Here is a 22,477-nt window from a genome sequence, read left to right as displayed (position 1 = left end):
ATTAGAGGCTACTGTATGTGTTGTAATTAGAGAGGCTACTGTATGTGTTGTAATTAGAGAGGCTACTGTATGTGTTGTAATTAGAGAGGCTACTGTATGTGTTGTAATTAGAGAGGCTACTGTATGTGTTGTAATTAGAGAGGCTACTGTATGTGTTGTAATTAGAGAGGCCACTGTATGTGTTGTAACTAGAGAGGTACTGTATGTGTTGTAATTAGAGAGGCTACTGTATGTGTTGTAATTAGAGAGGCTACTGTATGTGTTATAATTAGAGAGGCTACTGTATGTGTTGTAATTAGAGAGGCTACTGTATGTGTTATAATTAGAGAGGCTACTGTATGTGTTGTAATTAGAGAGGCTACTGTATGTGTTGTAATTAGAGAGGCTACTGTATGTTGTAATTAGAGAGGCTACTGTATGTGTTGTAATTAGAGAGGCTACTGTATGTGTGTTGTAATTAGAGAGGCCACTGTATGTGTTGTAATTAGAGAGGCTACTGTATGTGTTGTAATTAGAGGCTACTGTATGTGTTGTAATTAGAGAGGCTACTGTATGTGTTGTAATTAGAGAGGCTACTGTATGTGTTGTAATTAGAGAGGCTACTGTATGTGTTGTAATTAGAGGCTACTGTATGTGTTGTAATTAGAGAGGCTACTGTATGTGTTGTAATTAGAGAGGCTACTGTATGTGTTGTAATTAGAGAGGCTACTGTATGTTGTTGCTACTGTATGTGTTGTAATTAGAGGCTACTGTATGTGTTGTAATTAGAGGTTACTGTATGTGTTATAATTAGAGAGGCTACTGTATGTGTTATAATTAGAGAGGCTACTGTATGTGTTGTAATTAGAGAGGCTACTGTATGTGTTATAATTAGAGAGGCTACTGTATGTGTTATATTTAGAGAGGCTACTCTGTGTTATAATTAGAGAGGCTACTGTATGTGTTATAATTAGAGAGGCTACTGTATGTGTTATATTTAGAGAGTCTACTGTATGTGTTGTAATTAGAGAGGCTACTGTATGTGTTGTAATTTAGAGGCTACTGTATGTGTTATGTATATGTTGTAATTAGAGAGGCTACTGTATGTGTTGTAATTAGAGAGGCTACTGAATGTGTTATAATTAGAGAGGCTACTGTATGTGTTGTAATGAGAGGCCTACTGTATGTGTTATAATTAGAGGCTACAGTCTGTGTTATAATTAGAGAAGCTACTCTATGTGTTATAATTAGAGAGGCTACTGTGTGTGTTGTAATTAGAGAGGCTACTGTATGTGTTATAATTAGAGAGGCTACTGTATGTGTTGTAATGAGAGGCCTACTCTGTGTTGTAATTAGAGGCTTCTGTATGTGTTGAAATGGATGCCTACTGTATGTGTTGTAATGAGAGGCCTACTGCATGTGTTGTAATTAGAGAGTCTACTGTATGTTTTGTAATTAGAGAGGCTACTGTATGTGTTGTAATTAGAGAGGCTACTGTATGTGTTGTATTTATAGGCTACTGTATGTGTTGTAAATAGAGGCTATTGTATGTGTTGTAATGAGAGGCCTACTCTGTGTTGTAATTACAGGCTTCTGTATGTGTTGTAATGAGAGGCCTACTGTATGTGTTGTAATGAGAGGCCTACTGTATGTGTTGTAATTAGAGACTACTGTATGTGTTGTAATTAGAGAGGCTACTGTATGTGTTGTAATTAGAGAGGTTACTGTATGTGTTATATTTAGAGGCTGCTGTATGTGTTATGTATATGTTGTAATTAGAGAGGCTACTGTAGGTGTTGTAATTAGAGAGTCTACTGTGTGTGTTGTAATTAGAGAGGCTACTGTATGTGTTGTAATTAGAGAGGCTACTGTATGTGTTGTAATTAGAGAGGCTACTGTATGTGTTTTAATTAGAGGCTACTGTATGTGTTATAATTAGAGAGGCTTCTCTGTGTTGTAATTAGGGATACTACTGTATGTGTTATAATTAGAGAGACTACTGCATGTGTTATAATTAGAGAGGCTACTGTATGTGTTGTAATTATAGGCTACTGTATGTGTTGTAATTAGAGGCTACTGTATGTGTTGTAATTAGAGGCTACTGTATGTGTTGTAATTAGAGAGGCTACTGTATGTGTTGTAATGAGAGGCTACTGTATGTGTTGTAATGAGAGGCCTACTGTATGTGTTGTAATGAGAGGCCTACTGTATGTGTTGTAATTATAGGCTACTGTATGTGTTGTAATTAGAGAGGCTACTGAATGTGTTATAATTATAGAGACTTCTCTGTGTTATAATTAGAGAGGCTACTCTGTGTTTTAATTAGAGGCTACTGTATGTGTTATAATTAGAGAGGCTACTCTGTGTTATAATTAGAGAGGCTACTGTATGTGTTATAATTAGAGAGGCTACTGTATGTGTTGTAATTAGAGAGGCTACTGTATGTGTTGTAATGAGAGGCCTACTGTATGTGTTATAATTAGAGGCTACTGTATGTGTTGTAATTAGAGAGGCTACTGTATGTGTTATAATTATAGAGGCTACTGTATGTGTTATAATTAGAGGCTACTCTGTGTTGTAAATAGAGGCTATTGTATGTGTTATAATTAGAGAGGCTACTGTATGTGTTATAATTAGAGAGACTACTGTATGTGTTATAGTTAGAGAGGCTACTGTATGTTTTGTAATTAGAGAGGCTACTGTATGTGTTGTAATTATAGGCTACTGTATGTGTTGTAATTATAGGCTACTGTATGTGTTGTAATTAGAGAGGCTACTGTATGTGTTGTAATTAGAGAGGCTGCTGTATGTGTTATAATTAGAGAGGCTACTGTATGTGTTGTAATGAGAGGCCTACTGTATGTGTTATAATTAGAGAGGCTACTGTATGTGTTATAATTAGAGAGGCTACTGTATGTGTTGTAATTAGAGGCTACTGTATGTGTTATAATTGAGAGGCTACTGTATGTGTTGTAATTAGAGGCTACTGTATGTGTTATAATTGAGAGGCTACTGTATGTGTTGTAATTAGAGGCTACTGTATGTGTTGTAATTAGAGGCTACTGTATGTGTTGTAATTAGAGAGGCTACTGTATGTGTTATAATTAGAGGCTACTGTATGTGTTGTAATTAGAGAGGCTACTGAATGTGTTGTAATTAGAGAGGCTACTGTATGTGTTGTAATTAGAGAGGCTACTGTATGTGTTGTAATTAGAGGCTACTGTATGTGTTGTAATTAGAGGCTACTGTATGTTATAGTTAGAGAGGTTAATGTATGTGTTGTTATTAAAGAGGCTACTGAATGTGTTGTAATTAGAGAGGCTACTGTATGTGTTGTAATTAGAGAGACTACTGTATGTGTTGTAATTAGAGAGTCTACTCTGTATGTGTTGTAATTAGAGAGGCTACTGTATGTGTTGTAATTAGAGGCGAATTTATGTGTTGTAATTAGAGGCTACTGTATGTGTTGTAATTAGAGAGGCTACTGTATTGTTGTAATTAGAGAGGCTACTGTATGTGTTGTAATGAGAGGCTACTGTATGTGTTGTAATGAGAGGCCTACTGTATGTGTTGTAATGAGAGGCCTACTGTATGTGTTGTAATTATAGGCTACTGTGTGTGTTGTAATTAGAGAGTCTACTGAATGTGTTATATTTAGAGACTACTGTATGTGTTGTAATTAGAGAGGCTACTGTATGTGTTGTAATGAGAGGCCTACTGTATGTGTTGTAATTAGAGAGGCTACTGTATGTGTTGTAATTAGAGAGGCTACTCTGTGTTATAATTAGCGAGGCTGCTGTATCTGTTATAATTAGAGAGGCTACTGTATGTGTTATATTTAGAGAGTCTACTGTATGTGTTGTAATTAGAGAGGTTACTGTATGTGTTATATTTAGAGGCTACTGTATGTGTTATGTATATGTTGTAATTAAAGAGGCTGCTGTATGTGTTGTAATTAGAGAGTCTACTGTATGTGTTGTAATTAGAGAGGCTACTGTATGTGTTGTAATTAGTGTCTACTGTATGTGTTGTAATTAGAGGTTACTGTATGTGTATATTTAGAGAGACTACTCTGTGTTATAATTAGAGAGGCTACTGTATGTGTTGTAATTAGAGAGGCTACTGTATGTGTTGTAATTAGAGAGTCTACTGTATGTGTTGTAATTAGAGGTTACTGTATGTGTTATAATTAGAGAGGCTACTCTGTGTTATAATTAGAGAGGCTACTCTGTGTTATAATTAGAGAGGCTGCTGTATCTGTTATAATTAGAGAGGCTACTGTATGTGTTATATTTAGAGAGACTACTCTGTGTTATAATTAGAGAGGCTACTGTATGTGTTGTAATTAGAGAGGCTACTGTATGTGTTGTAATTAGAGAGGCTACTCTGTGTTATAATTAGCGAGGCTGCTGTATCTGTTATAATTAGAGAGGCTACTGTATGTGTTATATTTAGAGAGTCTACTGTATGTGTTGTAATTAGAGAGGTTACTGTATGTGTTATATTTAGAGGCTACTGTATGTGTTATGTATATGTTGTAATTAAAGAGGCTACTGTATGTGTTGTAATTAGAGAGGCTACTGAATGTGTTATAATTAGAGAGGCTACTGTATGTGTTGTAATGAGAGGCCTACTGTATGTGTTGTAATTAGAGAGGCTACTGTATGTGTTATAATTAGAGAGGCTACTGTATGTTTTGTAATTAGAGGCTACTGTATGTGTTGTAATTACAGGCTACTGTATGTGTTGTAATTAGAGAGGCTACTGTATGTGTTGTAATTTAAGGCTACTGTATGTGTTGTAATTAGAAGCTAATGTATGTGTTGTAATTAGAGGCTACTGTATGTGTTGTAATTAGAGAGGCTACTGTATGTGTTGTAATTAGAGAGGCTAATGCATATGTTGTAATTAGAGAGGCTACTGTATGTGTTGTAATTAGAGGCCACTGTATGTGTTGTAATGAGAGGCTTACTGTATGTGTTGTAATTAGAGAGTTTACTGTATGTGTTGTAATTAGAGAGTTTACTGTATGTGTTGTAATTAGAGAGGCTACTGTATGTGTTGTAATTAGAGAGGCTACTGTATGTGTTGTAATTACAGTCTACTCTGTGTTATAATTAGAGAGGCTACTGTATGTGTTGTAATTAGAGAGGCTACTGTATGTGATGTAATAAGAGGCCTACTGTATGTGTTGTAATGAGAGGCCTACTGTATGTGTTGTAATTAGAGGCTACTGTATGTGTTGTAATTAGAGAGTCTACTGTATTTGTTGTAATTAGAGGTTACTGTATGTGTTATATTTAGAGACTACTGTATGTGTTATGTATATGGTGTAATTAGAGTGGCTACTGTATGTGTTATAATTAGAGAGGCTACTGTATGTGTTGTAATTAGAGAGGCTACTGTATGTGTTGTAATTAGAGAGGCTGCTGTATGCGTTGTAATGAGAGTCCTACTGTATGTGTTATAATTAGAGGCTACTGTATGTGGTATAATTAGAGAGGCTTCTCTGTGTTGTAATTAGGGATACTACTGTATGTGTTATAATTAGAGAGGCTACTGTTTGTTTTGTAATTAGAGAGGCTACTGTATGTGTTATAATTAGAGAGACTACTGCATGTGTTATAATTAGAGAGGCTACTGTATGTGTTGTAATTATAGGCTACTGTATGTGTTGTAATTATAGGCTACTGTATGTGTTGTAATTAGAGGCTACTGTATGTGTTGTAATTAGAGGCTACTGTATGTGTTGTAATTAGAGAGACTACTGTATGTGTTGTAATGAGAGGCTACTGTATGTGTTGTAATGAGAGGCCTAGTGTATGTGTTGTAATGAGAGGCTTACTGTATGTGTTGTAATTGTAGGCTACTGTATTTGTTGTAATTAGAGAGTCTACTGTATGTGTTATAATTATAGAGTCTTCTCTGTGTTATAATTAGAGAGCCTACTCTGTGTTTTAATTAGAGGGTACTGTATTTGTTATAATTAGAGAGGCTACTCTGTGTTATAATTAGAGAAGCTACTGTATGTGTTATAATTAGAGAGGCTACTGTATGTGTTGTAATTAGAGAGGCTACTGTATGTGTTGTAATTAGAGTCTGCTGTATGTGTTATAATTAGAGAGGCTACTGTATGTGTTGTAATGAGAGGCCTACTGTATGTGTTATAATTAGAGGCTACTGTATGTGTTGTAATTAGAGTGGCTACTGTATGTGTTATAATTATAGAGGCTACTGTATGTGTTATAATTAGAGGCTACTCTGTGTTGTAAATAGAGATAGTACTGCATGTGTTATAATAAGATAGGCTACTGTATGTGTTATAATTAGAGAGACTACTGTATGTGTTATAGTTAGAGAGGCTACTGTATGTTTTGTAATTAGAGAGGCTACTGTATGTGTTGTAATTATAGGCTACTGTATGTGTTGTAATTAGAGGCTACTGTATGTGTTGTAATTATAGGCTACTGTATGTGTTGTAATTAGAGAGGCTACTGTATGTGTTGTAATTAGAGAGGCTGCTGTATGTGTTATAATTAGAGAGGCTACTGTATGTGTTGTAATGAGAGGCCTACTGTATGTGTTATAATTAGAGAGGCTACTGTATGTGTTATAATTAGAGAGGCTACTGTATGTGTTGTAATTAGAGGCTACTGTATGTGTTATAGTTTGTGAGGTTAATGTATGTGTTGTAATTAGAGGCTACTATATGTGTTATAATTCGAGAGGCTTCTGTATGTGTTGTAATTAGAGGCTACTGTATGTGTTGTAATTAGAGGCTACTGTATGTGTTGTAATTAGAGGCTACTGTATGTGATATAATTACAGAGGCTACTGTATGTGTTGTAATTAGAGAGGCTAATGAATGTGTTGTAATTAGAGAGGCTACTGTATGAGTTGTAATTAGAGAGGCTACTGTATGTGTTGTAATTAGAGGCTACTGTATGTGTTGTAATTAGAGGCTACTGTATGTTATAGTTAGAGAGGTTAATGTATGTGTTGTTATTAAAGAGGCTACTGAATGTGTTGTAATTAGAGAGGCTACTGTATGTGTTGTAATTAGAGAGACTACTGAATGTGTTGTAATTAGAGAGTCTACTCTGTATGTGTTGTAATTAGAGAGGCTACTGAATGTGTTGTAATTAGTGGCTACTGTATGTGTTATGATTAGAGATGCTACTGTATGTGTTATCATTAGAGAGAACACCGTATGTGTTATAATTAGAGAGGCTACTGTATTTGTTATAATTAGAGAGGCTACTGTATGTGTTGTAATTAGAGAGGCTACTCTGTGTTGTAATTAGAGGCTACTGTATGTGTTATAGTTTGAGGTTAATGTATGTGTTGTAATTAGAGGCTACTATATGTGTTATAATTCGAGAGGCTTCTGTATGTGTTGTAATTAGAGGCTACTGTATGTGTTGTAATTAGAGGCTACTCTATGTGTTGTAATTAGAGGCTACTGTATGTGATGTAATTAGAGAGTCTACTGTATGTGTTGTAATTAGAGAGGCTAATGAAGGTGTTATAATTAGCGAGGCTGCTGTATCTGTTATAATTAGAGAGGCTACTGTATGTGTTATATTTAGAGAGTCTACTGTATGTGTTGTAATTAGAGAGGTTACTGTATGTGTTATATTTAGAGGCTACTGTATGTGTTATGTATATGTTGTAATTAAAGAGGCTACTGTATGTGTTGTAATTAGAGAGGCTACTGAACGTGTTATAATTAGAGAGGCTACTGTATGTGTTGTAATGAGAGGCCTACTGTATGTGTTGTAATTAGAGAGGCTACTGTATGTGTTATAATTAGAGAGGCTACTGTATGTTTTGTAATTAGAGTGGCTACTGTATGTGTTGTAATTACAGGCTACTGTATGTGTTGTAATTAGAGAGGCTACTGTATGTGTTGTAATTTAAGGCTACTGTATGTGTTGTAATTAGAGGATAATGTATGTGTTGTAATTAGAGGCTAATGTATGTGTTGTAATTAGAGGCTACTGTATGTGTTGTAATTAGAGAGGCTACTGTATGTGTTGTAATTAGAGAGGCTAATGTATGTGTTGTAATTAGAGAGGCTACTGTATGTGTTGTAATTAGAGGCCACTGTATGTGTTGTAATGAGAGGCTTACTGTATGTGTTGTAATTAGAGAGTTTACTGTATGTGTTGTAATTAGAGAGTTTACTGTATGTGTTGTAATTAGAGAGGCTACTGTATGTGTTGTAATTAGAGAGGCTACTGTATGTGTTGTGATTACAGTCTACTCTGTGTTATAATTAGAGAGGCTACTGTATGTGTTGTAATTAGAGAGGCTACTGTATGTGTTGTAATTAGAGGGGTTACTGTATGTGTTGTAATTAGAGAGGCTACTGTATGTGTTGTAATTAGAGAGGCTACTGTATGTGATGTAATAAGAGGCCTACTGTATGTGTTGTAATGAGAGGCCTACTGTATGTGTTGTAATGAGAGGCCTACTGTATGTGTTGTAATTAGAGGCTACTGTATGTGTTGTAATTAGAGAGTCTACTGTATTTGTTGTAATTAGGGGTTACTGTATGTGTTATATTTAGAGACTACTGTATGTGTTATGTATATGGTGTAATTAGAGTGGCTACTGTATGTGTTATAATTAGAGAGGCTACTGTATGTGTTGTAATTAGAGAGGCTACTGTATGTGTTGTAATTAGAGAGGCTGCTGTATGCGTTGTAATGAGAGTCCTACTGTATGTGTTATAATTAGAGGCTACTGTATGTGTTGTAATTAGAGGCTACTGTATGAGTTGTAATTAGAGAGGCTACTGTATGTGTTGTAATTAGAGGCTACTGTATGTGTTGTAATTAGAGGCTACTGTATGTTATAGTTAGAGAGTTTAATGTATGTGTTGTTATTAAAGAGGCTACTAAATGTGTTGTAATTAGAGAGGCTACTGTATGTGTTGTAATTAGAGAGGCTACTGAATGTGTTGTAATTAGAGAGTCTACTCTGTGTGTTGTAATTAGAGAGGCTACTGAATGTGTTGTAATTAGTGGCTACTGTATGTGTTATGATTAGAGAGGCTACTGTATGTGTTATAATTAGAGAGGCTACTGTATGTGTTATAATTAGAGAGAGTCTACTGTATGTGTTGTAATTAGAGGCTACTGTGTGTGTTGTAATTAGAGTGGTGCTGATATTTCTTCATTTCTAGATGTTCCATATTCTTTAGTCACCAATGCTAATGATTCTCTGTCTTCTCTACTTCCATACAGCTATCCAGAAATCAGAGGAAGGTAAGACCCATTTTTGTTTTGCTATTTTTTTTTGCTTTACAATAAAACTGAATTTAGTCTATGGAGTGAACAAACTACAGTGTTATTTGGGGTGTTTTGGACTGCTGGTCTGATTCGTAAATTGAACAGACGTGTACATATTGTCCATGTAGGATGAATACTTAATCTACAAAGGTGTACCTTTTTTGTGTAGAAATGAAGGTGGCGGGAAGGTTGCACATAACTTGGGGGAAATGAATGTGGCCAGTAATCAGCTCCGACTTTGCCCTGACTTTGACTTAGATGTCCATTAACGATTGAAGAGCAAACAGTTATCTTTAACACAACAGTTAATTGCATGAAATTGAGTCTGCGTTGCTTTGTTGACACTGTGCTTTCCTCTGTGAGAGTCACACAGACAAAGAATAGGGATGTCATCTCAGTGATCAGTGCGGCGCTGGGTGCTAACTGTAGCTACCATCTACAATAACCCAGCTATTAAGATGGTTGATTACCAAGCCATTGACATCAGGGCAGTATATCACACTGTCAAAAGATTGGCACTGTGATTACGCACTAATGGAATTGTTTGCTTGAAGAATGAAATCTTTCCCAGAGCATTACTTGTCCCTGTCTGAAGGAAAACACCCATTTGTCTCTCATAATGTAATCATTCACACTCTGTTTAAATCACGTCACAATAAAACAAATGGAATCGCTCTTCAATAAAACACACAGAGTGTAAATGAAGATTGAACGTGGACGTGGGGAAGCCCAGTGTGTTAAGCGGCCGGGCGGTGCAGCAGTGAGAGACATCCATCAGGCCTGTTAGGAGGAGCTCTGGTGGTGGTGCCAGAGAGGGCAACAGGCTCAGGGTTCCAGCTATGGGTGTGCTGGGGTTCTGCATGTTATAAATCACTGCTGCTGCTCACCGGAACAGCCTACCAACATCTGCCATTTAATATTGCTGCTCTGTACACTTGTACATTGTAAGTGACTGCACAGCTGGAAGGAAGGCTTTATTTTCAGTAAAAAAAAATTACAGCATACCCACATATTTTGCACTGAGTTTTGACAGTCAGCACTGTGCAATACCGTACAGTAGCTGAGAACGTTGATGCGCTTGAATACAAATGTTCTCATTCAGTGGCATTCTATTCCAAAACCGTTGTCCTGACTAAATCGTACAGGTTATTCATTGTGTCCTGTGTGTTCGTATGGAACACTGTACTGTCAGTATCTAATAGAGCGGACTGGTTGTTGATTCGTAAGCAGGGGCCGGTTGTAATGTGGAGGGCTATATCCAGGCCCCACATGGGAGGATGATGAGTGGAAGGCTTCAGTTCAGAAGGGTCCGCTTTCAACCCCTGCCTTTAATCACTCTTAACTCCCCTTGTGATGAGCAAGGATGCTATGACCACGCTCACAGCAAAAGGCGTGCATTATTAAATGACATGCTGCAAAGAGAAAGCATTAGAGTCATTATTGGATTAAAGCTTTGACATGGAGCCTGCGTGTACCATCCCCGATGCACAATGCATGAAAACAAAGATGACACTTGACTAGTTAGTTCTCTTTATTCTTTATCCCAGGAGCAATGCAATGTGACATCTAGCAGCAAGTATTTGTAGTCGTTATATCAATGGACCTAGATGGCTGCCGGTACAAAAGATTAATAAAAACCCATTTAAAACTAGTAACCTCAGTGCTATATTTTAGCTGCACTGAGGGCTCGAGTACAGATCACGTCGAGCACGTCGAGCACGTCTCAAAAAGAGAACTCCTATGTAACTGGAGGTTAGTGATGAACACATCTGGACTATAAGTCGTTGGAACTTCAGTGTCTCCAGGAGTCAGTTGGTCTGGTCTGGTCTGTCTGTCTGTCTGTCTGTCTGTCTGTCTGTCTGTCTGTCTGTCTCGTTGCTGAGCCTAGGTTACCTGGATGGAGGGGGGACCAAGGTGGGGAATGCTTTTCAGGCCAGGAGATGTGGAGTGCAGCATTCTCTGATGTGTTGTGAGCAAAACTGGGTCTGTGAGAGAGAGATAAGAGAAGACTCTCAACACCTGCATCCATGCATGTTTGTAGAACACCAGCAGATAATCCTTCACATACAGTAGTACACACAAACAAAAGATACACCTCTGCTTCCTCTGTGTATTAATAGTGTGTGTGTGTTAATGCGTTACACTATAGAACTATGCAAACTACCATCTACAAACAACAAGATTCTAGCTTCAAATCATAGAGAATTATTTCAATTACATGGTTGGTTCCTCCTCCCCCCCTTATTTTGTTCCTTGTTCCTTGGTTACCATGTGATACGGTAGTGTGAATAGTTGATAGTGTAAAGGTGTGAATGACTCACTTATGGTGACCCTGACCCTGTGAGAATACAGAGGGAGCATGTGGAACCTCAGCACAGACATCTTCAAACGAGAGGACAGGACAGGGCACAGCTGCTACTGCTGCTGCTGATGGCCAGGGAGCTCTAAGCACCACTGACCTTGGCTTAATCCTCTCATAAGAATACTCTCCTTCAAAGCACTGCAACTTCATGGAAAAACAAACTCAGCAAAAGCTAAATCCTAACCCTTTAAGCATTTTTTTTTATTTTTCTTCTGAATATTCTCATGCAGTAAATGTAAAGGCTTAGAGGTAATTTCACAGATGGTAATTTTATAGTCCACTCGTGTACTTCTGAAAATGATGTTGTTGACAATATGTGATTTTAGTGCCATTGTGTTTTGGGGAAAAGCTGAGGTGTACAAATGAATGTTGCTCTTCGATGTTGTTAATCATTGATGAAATGAAGCGTTCTGCATTGGCACTGTTAAAAAAAAAAATGGGTTAGAAATGAACAAACAAAACAACAGCAACATGTTTCACAGATCATTTTTCACGTGTAAAGTTTCTCTGTGCAACAATTTCACCTGCAAACAGCCCTGAATATAGTAGTAATGGAGAAACAAGTTGAGAGAAATAGAAAATAATTGAATGCTCGTTGAAAAAAAGCTACTTGTTGCAATATTCTTTAAAGCCCACAAGAAAATCTACTTAACTGCATAGAACACCTTTTTAAGTATGTTTTGTGACATTTAATGACATTAATAGTGTGTTTTTTTCATCGTTTTGATTGTTCGTTTTATGGAGCATAGCCAGCGGTAAAGCAGATTAGCATTTAGCGGTCATTTTATTGTTTCACAGATTTACTGTAAATGTGTTCATAGACATGCGTTAGTCTTCTATTTCATTGTGACGAGGGAAGGTTTGAAAGCAATAAAAATGGGCTTTAATAAATATTTCCCCACCATTTCATAACCACCAACAACCAGTTGATGTTGCTTTCATAAGATCAATCGTAATTACAACAATGTCAGAAATTAAGGTGAAATAATTTACCTTGACAAAGAAACAGACACCATCCCAAGGAAAATGGGGAGGAATGGAGAAAAGGGGAGCATGATCAACGTCATACCGGGGGGGGGACACGAGAGCCTGTTGCTATGCCAACACAAATTGGGCAGCCCTGTATTTCAATGCACAAGACACATCCACCACGGAGAGGCTTGGCACTTCAAGAGGAAAAAAAATAAAGCTGGTGATGTTTATCTCATTAAAAAAATATATATATATATATATATATATATATATATATCAGTGATGACAAACCTCTTGTGTCTCTGATGCTGTCTGGCTCTGCTCAGCTCTCTGGTATAAGCGCCGTCCTCCAGCCTAAGGGTATTGTGTTGACCTCATTTCTTCTTGCCCCACGAAAGGTCAATGAATGCATATGTATATAATGGTACATGTGTACAACTTATTCAGTGTTACCTGGTGCATGGTGTAAAGCTCTCTGGCGGTTTCTGATTAGATGATCGATAACATCTCATCCCTCAGTGAAATTGGCCAATTTCCTCCAGCAGTTCTCACAAAGAGAACCATTCTCTTTTGAAATGTGTGGTTGTCTCTGTCAACACATGTTTTATTTACTAAGTGTTGATGGAGTGATTTAATGTCTGTCCATTACTGGTGGAAATGTCCTTCACATATAAAGGTTGTGTTTTATTTAATCCAATTGGGTTCACAGATTTTCTTTTATCCAAATGTTTTAGAAATGCAAATTGTTTTGATAAATCTGTACAGGAAATGACAATGCATGCATGAGCTTTGTTGAGCTGAAAAAAATATATATGTTATATCGCAATAACTGCCAAAATGCCAGGGAGAGAAACATCGCTGAGTTACCATTTTGATCTCTAAAAGTGTTAAAATGTCATAAATGATATATTCTTCATAAGAAAAAATACATCTCCAATGAAAGAGGCGTTGTGCAACACCATGAAGGTGTTGAGACTGAGCTCAACGAAAAGGATAACTGTCAGAGAATGAATGCAAGAAATCCCTTAAAAAAATTATACCGGGTCATTTTTCGAGTTGTTTTAATTAACAATTCACTCAATTTCCTGCTGTAGGTCATGCAGATGATGGTATAATTGTGTGATACAAAATGTTATCTTTGGTCAATTAAAGCCTTGTTCAATCAGCCACATTTCTTGTCTAACACAATACAGGTCCATTGTAATTACTAAATGCCCACATTCATGCGGCAAGCCCACAAGGCCCTTGGCTTATTTGTTTACAATTGATTTTGTGATGTCCACAGAATCGGAGTGTTCCAGTTTACTGAGCTCCTGTTTATTGAGTTGCATTGTATTTTATGAATGTGTTTTGCATATGATGTGTTCTTTCCTTGCCAACGACTGCAGCACTATGACTGCAGTAAAGCTGTCACATTATGCCTCTCACACCCTGGGTTATTGATTGTTATGGCCCTCCCTGGCCCTGGGCCCTGGGCCTGCTTATGTTGTAACGCTGAATCTAGTTAAGGATACAGTCCTCACTGGCTTTACCCTATTGAAGGGACTGGTTTGTGTCCCTATTGCATGCAGTGTTCGAGGTATACATTTGCGGTATTCATTTTGATCTGTATGCAGTTTACACTGGAGAACGTTGGAGAACTTCGTATGAACGAGATGTGAATTTGGAAAAAGTGACAAAACCCCTATTCTAAACCTGAGAAAGCTGTCTGCTTAAGAGTAAGAGTGTGTGTTCCATTAGGGGAAAAAAACATCTGTGTGAGCAACTACCTTCGGGGGTTGCACCAATTGAGATGTTTTTTTTTTCTTATCCCGCTCTCCCCCCTCAAACAGTGTTTGTCTTTTATTTCTTTAATTTCCTCCTCCGTTTTAGTTTGATTTGAACTCTGACATCCGTACCTATCCCAGGATGTCTGTCACAAACTGCAGTCCAACGTTGTGACAATGCTTTTGTTTCTTCCCGGGCATTTTTATGACCTTCCTGTTTTCCCTATTCCTTTTTCTGTTCTTTCCCTCAAGGTCTGGCGCACATGAAGTCAAACCGCCAAGGTATGGGGTCTGTTGGTTTTCTTTTCTCCCTCAACCACCTGCTCAAGCCATCTCCCTGCCCTCTAATCATGTTTACTTCACTGTACTGCACTGACATTTCACTTCCTCTCCCCTATTCTATTTACTTGTACGTTCATTTCTGCTTCCTGTCATGTTGTACTATCTGTGCCCACATCACTCCAACCTTGTCCGTCAAACCTTGTCCTGACCTCTGGCCAGCAACTGGAACATCACCTTTGACCTCTTCAGCCTTTCACAAAGGTAACGCTTTTATAACCACAGTGTTTCATCGGTTCGGTTTTCATGGGACCCTCTCCAAGAGAGAAACTGGTATTTCGTTGTCAATAGAGAATGTATGCCTCGTGCTTCAGATGTGTGATTACAGTTTTGAGGACACTGGCTGCTTGCTATTCAATCTGTCTCGGAAAAGCATTGGGAGACTGAAATCAGTGATTACAACAGAGTGCATATGGCTCCTTTTGTACACATACACTCTGGTTCTCTTCCATTACAATACAATACAATTAAATAGGATAGGATAATATGTGCAATGTTCAATATTCACACAGTTACCCCAGTAACGTAAAAGATCATGATATTTAGTTTGTTTGGTGGTTTCAAAAAGGTAGTTGGTTAAATTATTATTTTTGAGCAACTGCATTTTCCAGGAAAAATTATGCATGGCTGTGCTGCACACATGCATCTAATCTGCATGCCCTCAGGACGCAGATATACTTAGAGCTCAGACATGCCTGTCCAAAGGCCAGCCAGATATAAAGGAAACAGATCAAATTGAGTTTTTACTGTACAAATAAACATGATGGCTGCTTTCAGACCCTTTCATGAATTATACACTACTGTAGTTATTTTCAAGGTTTCCTGGTAACAGAAGGAGGTTTTTACCAAGAGTACTTTAATAGCATAACAAGAATAGGGGCGGCAGGGTAGCCTAGTGGTTAGAGCGTTGGACTAGTAACTGAAGGTTGCAAGTTCAAATCCCTGAGTTGACAAGGTACAAATCTGTCATTCTGCCCCTTGAATAGGCAGTTCCTAGGCTGTCATTGAAAATAAGGATTTGTTCTTATCTGACTTGCCTAGTTAAATAAAGGTAATATTAAAATAAATATTAGGAACTACTGGTTAGCATTGAGAGAAAATCAGCCGTACAGTCGCAGCTAGACAGACTGACAAGCAGAAGGGTGACAGGCAAGTGAGCTGACACACCATATTGGACCACCAGAAAGTTAATTAAATCAACGTTCATGAACATATTGTATCCAAATTAAGAAACTTTGAATTATTCATGGGCAAGTTGAATGCAGTATTTGTTTGCATTCTCTAGATGATGTACCTAATACGAACTGACATACAACAAAAGCTCTTCAGATGAGCTTTATCAATTACATCTTTAGGTTTACTTCTTTTAAAAGAAACAAACAGAAAACAACACAATATTTCACTGATCAACACTGGGAGATTCTGCTCGATGAAGAGGTGTGCTCGATGAAGAGGTGTGCTATCAACTGTCCATATGGGCTTTGCTATTAATGTCAGACAAACAGTTACTTAAATAAAGTTGTACCTGTACATGATAATTTACTGTTTTGCTTCAGACCGGAACATATGTAACTTTGCTGATCAAAGTATTCATCCAGAGGCCAAGGCAACGGGTTGTTTTTTTTTAGTCAAAAAATTGACAATTACAGCTCAGCGTGAGGGACTGTAACACTGTGCTCTGGCTCTAACAGCCTCGCAATACGCTACTTCCTTTCTCTGCTGCTAGCCAGCCAACACAGGCATTCATTCCTATTACTGATACTTACCATCAAACCTTTTGTGTACTAGCAAAATAGAAAGTGGTTCAAGTCATGAACGAAGCAGCTTTTGTGGACATTTTGCGTTTCGTGTAGAGGTAGATATCCATACATGTCTCTGTACTCTTGACTGTGTGTTGTATCAATTCCTCTGGGTATCTACCGTATGATTCACATCACAGAGTGTGTGCACAATATGACCTAAAATGAATGAATCCTTCTTTCTTTTTTTTAACGAGGCATGGACAGCTGAGAACTGGTGTGTGTGCTTAGTTGAAACAACCCAGCTTCACATGCTGTGGCTGTCCGTTCACATTTGTGTACACTTTTGACCAGGGGTGAAGGTAAGGCGATATACGTTCCGGTAAGGCGTGCCGGCCCAAAAAAATAGTGGGGGTAACGCCGTGCCGGTCAAAAACGTTAGCCTGTCACAATTAATAGGCTATAACACGCGGCAAAAACTATAGGCAATTTCACCATTATTCAACATTACTGCATGTCAGTGGCATTAAAAATGAGCAAGTGGACTGGAAACCGGTTGGTGTAGCCTCCAAAAGGGTGTGCTTTGTGGAGACGAGTGACCGAGACCGAGGCGAGCGTGGACAGCGGTGTCATTTCAGGCTACAATGACAATCGCAGAATGGCATTACAATACATGTAGGTGTTTTGTAACTGATGTCTCTTTCCATTGGTCCAATTGAGGGTGTTAGGGTTTGGATGCTGGAATGATTTAGTGGGTGAACGAATGTAGTAGCCACAAGGAGCACCTTTTTTTAAGTGATTATTTGACAATCAGATGACAACGTCACGACTGGTTGTGTTTATAGCCCATTGTAAAAGGCATAGGCGGTGTGTCCATAAGGCTGAGGGAAGCTAAGCTTTCCCTAAAGTAAATTGAATTAAATCGCCAAAAATGTATGTAGCCTAATTAGCTTACTCCTGTCTATAGATAAATAAACTAAATCATTTAAAATCGGCCACTACAGTACACCAGAAACCTTGATTTGGCCACAGGATCACTAACTTCTTTTAAACAAAACAAAGAATGAATTGTTTTAAATCGCATAGCCTGCAGTCGGAAGAGCCTGCTATTTTGGCAGCGAGCGCAGCAAATACCAAATAGGTGATCGTTGAGTTGCGACTGTCAATGAAAAGCAGAGAGACCCAGCCAGGTATATCGCAATATTTGAAAATACAAATTGCGGAAAAAACTGCTTGGAAAGAAAATGGCTATTGCTGTAAAGAGATGACAATGAAAATACTTTCATTTGTCTTTAAGTAATCAAAATTCTTAGGCTACTGTTCGCTCAATAAAGCTATCTTATTGGCACCAGCGGAGAACATTGTGCATATTCACTGGGTCACTGCCACTTTTGTTTGTTTTTGGACAATAATGTCCTCCTCCAGGTTAGACGGACGTCATATTGTGTTTGTGTCTCCACTTTTCGTAGGGCAATTATATGGATCAGACAACATTGTTTTTATTGATCTGTTTGTCAGTGTCAGCAGAGTATGCTACCCTGTAATTTTTGTAGTATTATCAAAATTGTGTAGGCGCGCTTGGGTGTCCCATACCAGGTAAGAAGTTTAATGCTTTTTGACCTACCATTACTTTGGGATCCTGGCACAATGACTCGTCTGCTAACCGTGAGGTCATTTTTCTAATAGTGAAAGAGCAGTGTGGGTTTTCTGCTACTGGTGCACAAACAGGATGAAGTCATTGTACTAAAATCATCTTTAACCTTGTTTATTTCCATTAGCCATGGTTTCTTGAGACTGCATAGAGTATATAGAAAGTATTCAAAATGCAGACATTGCCATGGCTGTTTTGAGTGGATGGAGTAGGCGTTGAAGGATAATCACATTTGACAGTTTTTTTCCCCTTCTCTCTATGCAGCCGAATCATTGCAATCTGGTAAGATGGCATGCCTTTTATTTGACAGTTAATAGCAGTGACATTTTTTAATTATGTTGAATGTATTCTGACAATGCCTGCCCCATTTCTGCAGTGAGAATTGCATAAACATTTGGGTAATTAGGAAAACATGGCATACACTGACTGTCTTACAATGGATCTGCACTTTAAATCCTTGTCATACAAGGGCATGTTTGCTTATTTATGAGCCCAGTAGAACATTTCAGTATGTCTGAACATCCCCTCTCAGTGAAGGCTACACTATGAACACCTTGGAAAGAGACAGGCTTTTTCTCAAATATCTACTTTTTAAGCATTGTCTCTTCCATCGGACCATAGCAAATGGTTGGTAGTGGAGTTGGTACTATTTGTTTTGCAAGACAGAGATGTGCCTCTAAATATGTCTTAAGTTTGCCAGACCATTTCTTGTGAGTGGGTACAATAGTTCAGAAAGGCATTGACACACATGTATGTGTCTGATAATGAGAGGACAGGACAGGAAATGAGGCGTGGGTTACAAAATCACAGAAACATTGCTGGAGGCAAGAAGCTATGCTTTAAAACATTTTTTTTATCATCATCTGTTTTTTATTACATCAACAACTACACTGACCTGCGCTAGTCATTACACGCCAGGCATTTCCTGATGCCATGGCTTTTCACTCGACATGGCTTTCACCTGTGAGTTGTGCTGCTGCTGGATACCAAATGAGGTGTAGCAAAGATGGGGAAAGTTTCCAACCTCAACTCGAATTAGCAACGGTCATCAGAATTGTTAAAAGTTTTTTTTTTTAAACAATTCTAATAAATGCAATAGTTGGACAATGGATGAAGATATTCCAAACGTGTTATTTTATTTCAATACCTCAGATATTGACCGAATAATGGCACATAAGAGTTCAAGGATTTTGGTGGAAAATAGGTATTCAATTTAGTGTCAAATTTCACTCATACAATATATACATTTTCTAATGGTGTCAGGTATTTTTTTGTTCAAATTATATTGGCTGGATTTGCATAAATACACAGGGTGTTTTTCCTAGCCACCGTGCTTCTACACCTGCATTGCTTGCTGTTTGGGGTTTTAGGCTGGGTTTCTGTACAGCACTTTGAGATATCAGCTGATGTACGAAGGGCTATATAAATAAATTTGATTTGATTTGATTTGATTTGGGTGTATTTGCATATATGAATACATTAACGTAACAGGGTGGAACAGGGCTGAAACCACACAACTTGCTCTGTCTAGGAGGCCTAACTGCACTCACCTGCGCTCTCTAGGCTGCCTCATTAATTACTTTTGTTGGCACGTTCTGTTGCGTAATTCAACAAGTGTGTCATTAGCAGGATACCCTCGGATTAAAAATCAACACGTTTAGCTCCAGATTGCACCTGTCTATACATACTTTACATTGTTTGCCTGATAAAACATAATACCACTATAATCCGAGTGTTCATTTTGGGAAGTTGCTTTCATTTCAGCTAATCTAATTCGTAAACCACTTAACTGTATTAAATGTAATACTTTTCTAATTCCACAAAAAAATGTACACCCATCAAAATAAAGTTATTTTGCGTCTCTTTCTTGTGGTGTAAGTGTCGAGACGATGAGACGATTAATCCCTGATGAAGATTTAGTATTCTTGGACATGCAATGGAAAGACAACATATTCCATTGAGTCCGTTTGTGTTTGACCGGTTCATTACAAACATTTCCGCTCGTGGTAACGTTAACAGGAAAAAAGCAAGAGAATGAAAAAGTTGCAGGATTTAAAATGAAGCAAGATTTACAGTGCTTTCAGAAAGTATTCATACCCCTTCACTTACTCCACATATTAAGCATGAATTAAAAAATTAATTAAATTGAATACAAAGTAATCTCACTTGTCTACATACAGTACCCCATAATGACCAATTGAACGTAATATGCAACAATTTCAACGGTTTTACTGAGTTATAGTTCATATAAGGAAATCAGTCAATTAAAAAAATGAATTAGGCTCTAATCTATGGATTTCACATGACTGGGCAGGGGCGCATCCATGGGTGGGCCTGGGAGGGCTGTCCGGGTGGCTGGTCTCAGACAATCCCGTTAGTGAAGATGTGGAGGTCCTGGTCTGGCATGGTTACACCTGGTCTGTGGTAGTGAGGCCAGTTGGACGTACTGACAAATTCCCAAAAACAACATTGGAGGTTGCTTATGGTAGAGAAATGAACATTCAGTTGTCGGGCAACAGCTCTGACGGACATTCCTGCAGTCAGCATGCCAATTGCACACTCCCTCAACTTGAGACATCTGTGGCACTGTGTTGTTTGACAAAGCTGCACATTTTAGTGCCCCCCCTTGTGCTGTTTAATCAGCTTCTTGATATGCCTCACCTGTCAGGTGGATGGATTATCTTGGCAAAGGAGAAATTCTCACTGACGGGGATGTCAACAAATGGACTCGGGAGAGGCAAAGTTCATGAACCATGCGTCCTTCGAAACACGACCCCGCCAAGCCGCACTGCTTCTTGACACACTGCTTGCTTAACCTGGAAGCCAGCCATACCAATGTGTCGGAGGAAACACAATACAACTGGCGACCTTGTCAGCATGCATGCGCCCGGCCCGCCACAGGAGTCGCTAGAGCGCGATGGGACAAGGACATCCCGGCCAGCCAAACCCTCCCCTAGCCCGGATGGCCCTGGGCCAATTGAGCGCCGCTTCATGGGTCTCCCGGTCACGGCCGGGATCGAACCCGGGTCTGTAGTCACCGCTGCGCCACTCAGGGAAGCCCCATTGTAGAAACACCTTTGACAGCAATTACAGCTGTGAGTCTTTCTGGGTAAGTCTCTAAGAGCTTTCCACATCTGCATTGTTGCATTGATCATTACTAGACAACAATTTTTAGATCCCTGCCATAGACTTTCAAGTAGAATTAAGTCCAAACTGTAACTCGGTCACTAAGGAACATTCACTGTCTTCTTGGTAAGCAACTACAGTGTAGATTTGGCCTTATGTTTTAGGTTTACCTCTAGGATTTTGCCTGTGCTTACCTCCATTCCGTTTCTTTTTTATCCTGAGAAACTCCCCTGCCCAACAATAACAATCATACCCATAACATGATGCAGCCACCACTATGCTTGAAAATATGGAGTGTGGTACTCAGTAAGGTGATGTATTGGATTTGCCCCAAACATAACACTTTGTATTCAGGGCAAAAAATATATTGATTTTGCCATATATTTTGCAGTATTACATTAGTGCCTTTAGGATGCATGTTTTGAAAAAAATATGTTCTGTAAAGGCTTACGTCTTTTCACTCTGTCAGTTAGGTTAGTATTGCGGCGTAACTACAATGTTGTTGATCCATCCTCAGCTTTCTATATCAAAGCCATTAAACTCTTAACTGTCTTAAAGTCACAATTGGCCTCATGGTGAAATCCCTGAGCGGTTTCACTCCTCTCCGGTAACAGCGTTAATTAGAAAAATGTCAAAAAACATAGTTCTACTTTGACATTATGGGGTATTGTGTGTAGGCCAGTGACACAAAATCTATATTTAATCAACTTTAAATTCAGGCTGTAACACAACAAAATGTGGAAAAAGTCGAGGGGTTTGAATACTTTCTGAAGGCACTGTAAGGGACAAACACCGAAAAGAAAGATCCTCAGGTGGGCGGGGCATGTGCTTTGCTACTCAAATGCATGACAGTTTACTGCATAGATACACCCTGTGGAGCTGTATTCCCTTTAAGCAAGGGAATTCCCTTCCTACGAGGTTGGCTAAAGTTGCCATTGATAATGGGTACAGTATTATCTACTCTGTCTGGGATCTGACCCAAGAACCATGTTAACCGACCGGCAGTAACATTTCTGATGTTGCCAGGGAGATGCACTGTACCTGTAGGTGGTTTCTCCAGTGAGATCAAAGCAGGTGATGTGATGTCTGTGTGTCTGTCTGTCTCTAGCGAGTATCCACCGGACCCAGCCAGGGGATTTCACTCATACTTTCTTTTGTTGCAGATAGCTCGTGACTTTATGTAGCTCGGCTATTTTTTTTCCAGGCAGATTATAATAGAAGCACCTCAAAGTCATGTTTAAATGGTT

General features: G+C 38.6%; 2 protein-coding genes across 2 annotated transcripts in view; both read left to right on the top strand.

Annotated features, from left to right (window-relative positions):
- LOC112228973 (neurexin-2-like) overlaps positions 1-22,477 on the top strand; it is a 185,267-nt gene that overhangs the window by 143,597 nt on the left and 19,193 nt on the right. The window contains exon 3 of the mRNA XM_042309706.1: positions 9,231-9,251. Within this exon, the coding sequence (XP_042165640.1) occupies positions 9,231-9,251 (21 nt within the window). The remainder of the gene's footprint in view (positions 1-9,230; positions 9,252-22,477) is intronic.
- Positions 18,373-22,477, top strand: part of LOC112228965 (neurexin-2) — a 222,495-nt gene continuing 218,390 nt past the window's right edge. Inside the window, 1 exon segment of the mRNA XM_042309468.1 lies at positions 18,373-18,386. The gene's annotated coding sequence lies outside the window, so the exon portion shown is untranslated.

The sequence above is a fragment of the Oncorhynchus tshawytscha genome, linkage group LG30 (assembly GCF_018296145.1).
Source record: "Oncorhynchus tshawytscha isolate Ot180627B linkage group LG30, Otsh_v2.0, whole genome shotgun sequence".
NCBI lineage: Eukaryota > Metazoa > Chordata > Actinopteri > Salmoniformes > Salmonidae > Oncorhynchus > Oncorhynchus tshawytscha.
This window is presented reverse-complemented; position numbering and strand designations above follow the sequence as displayed.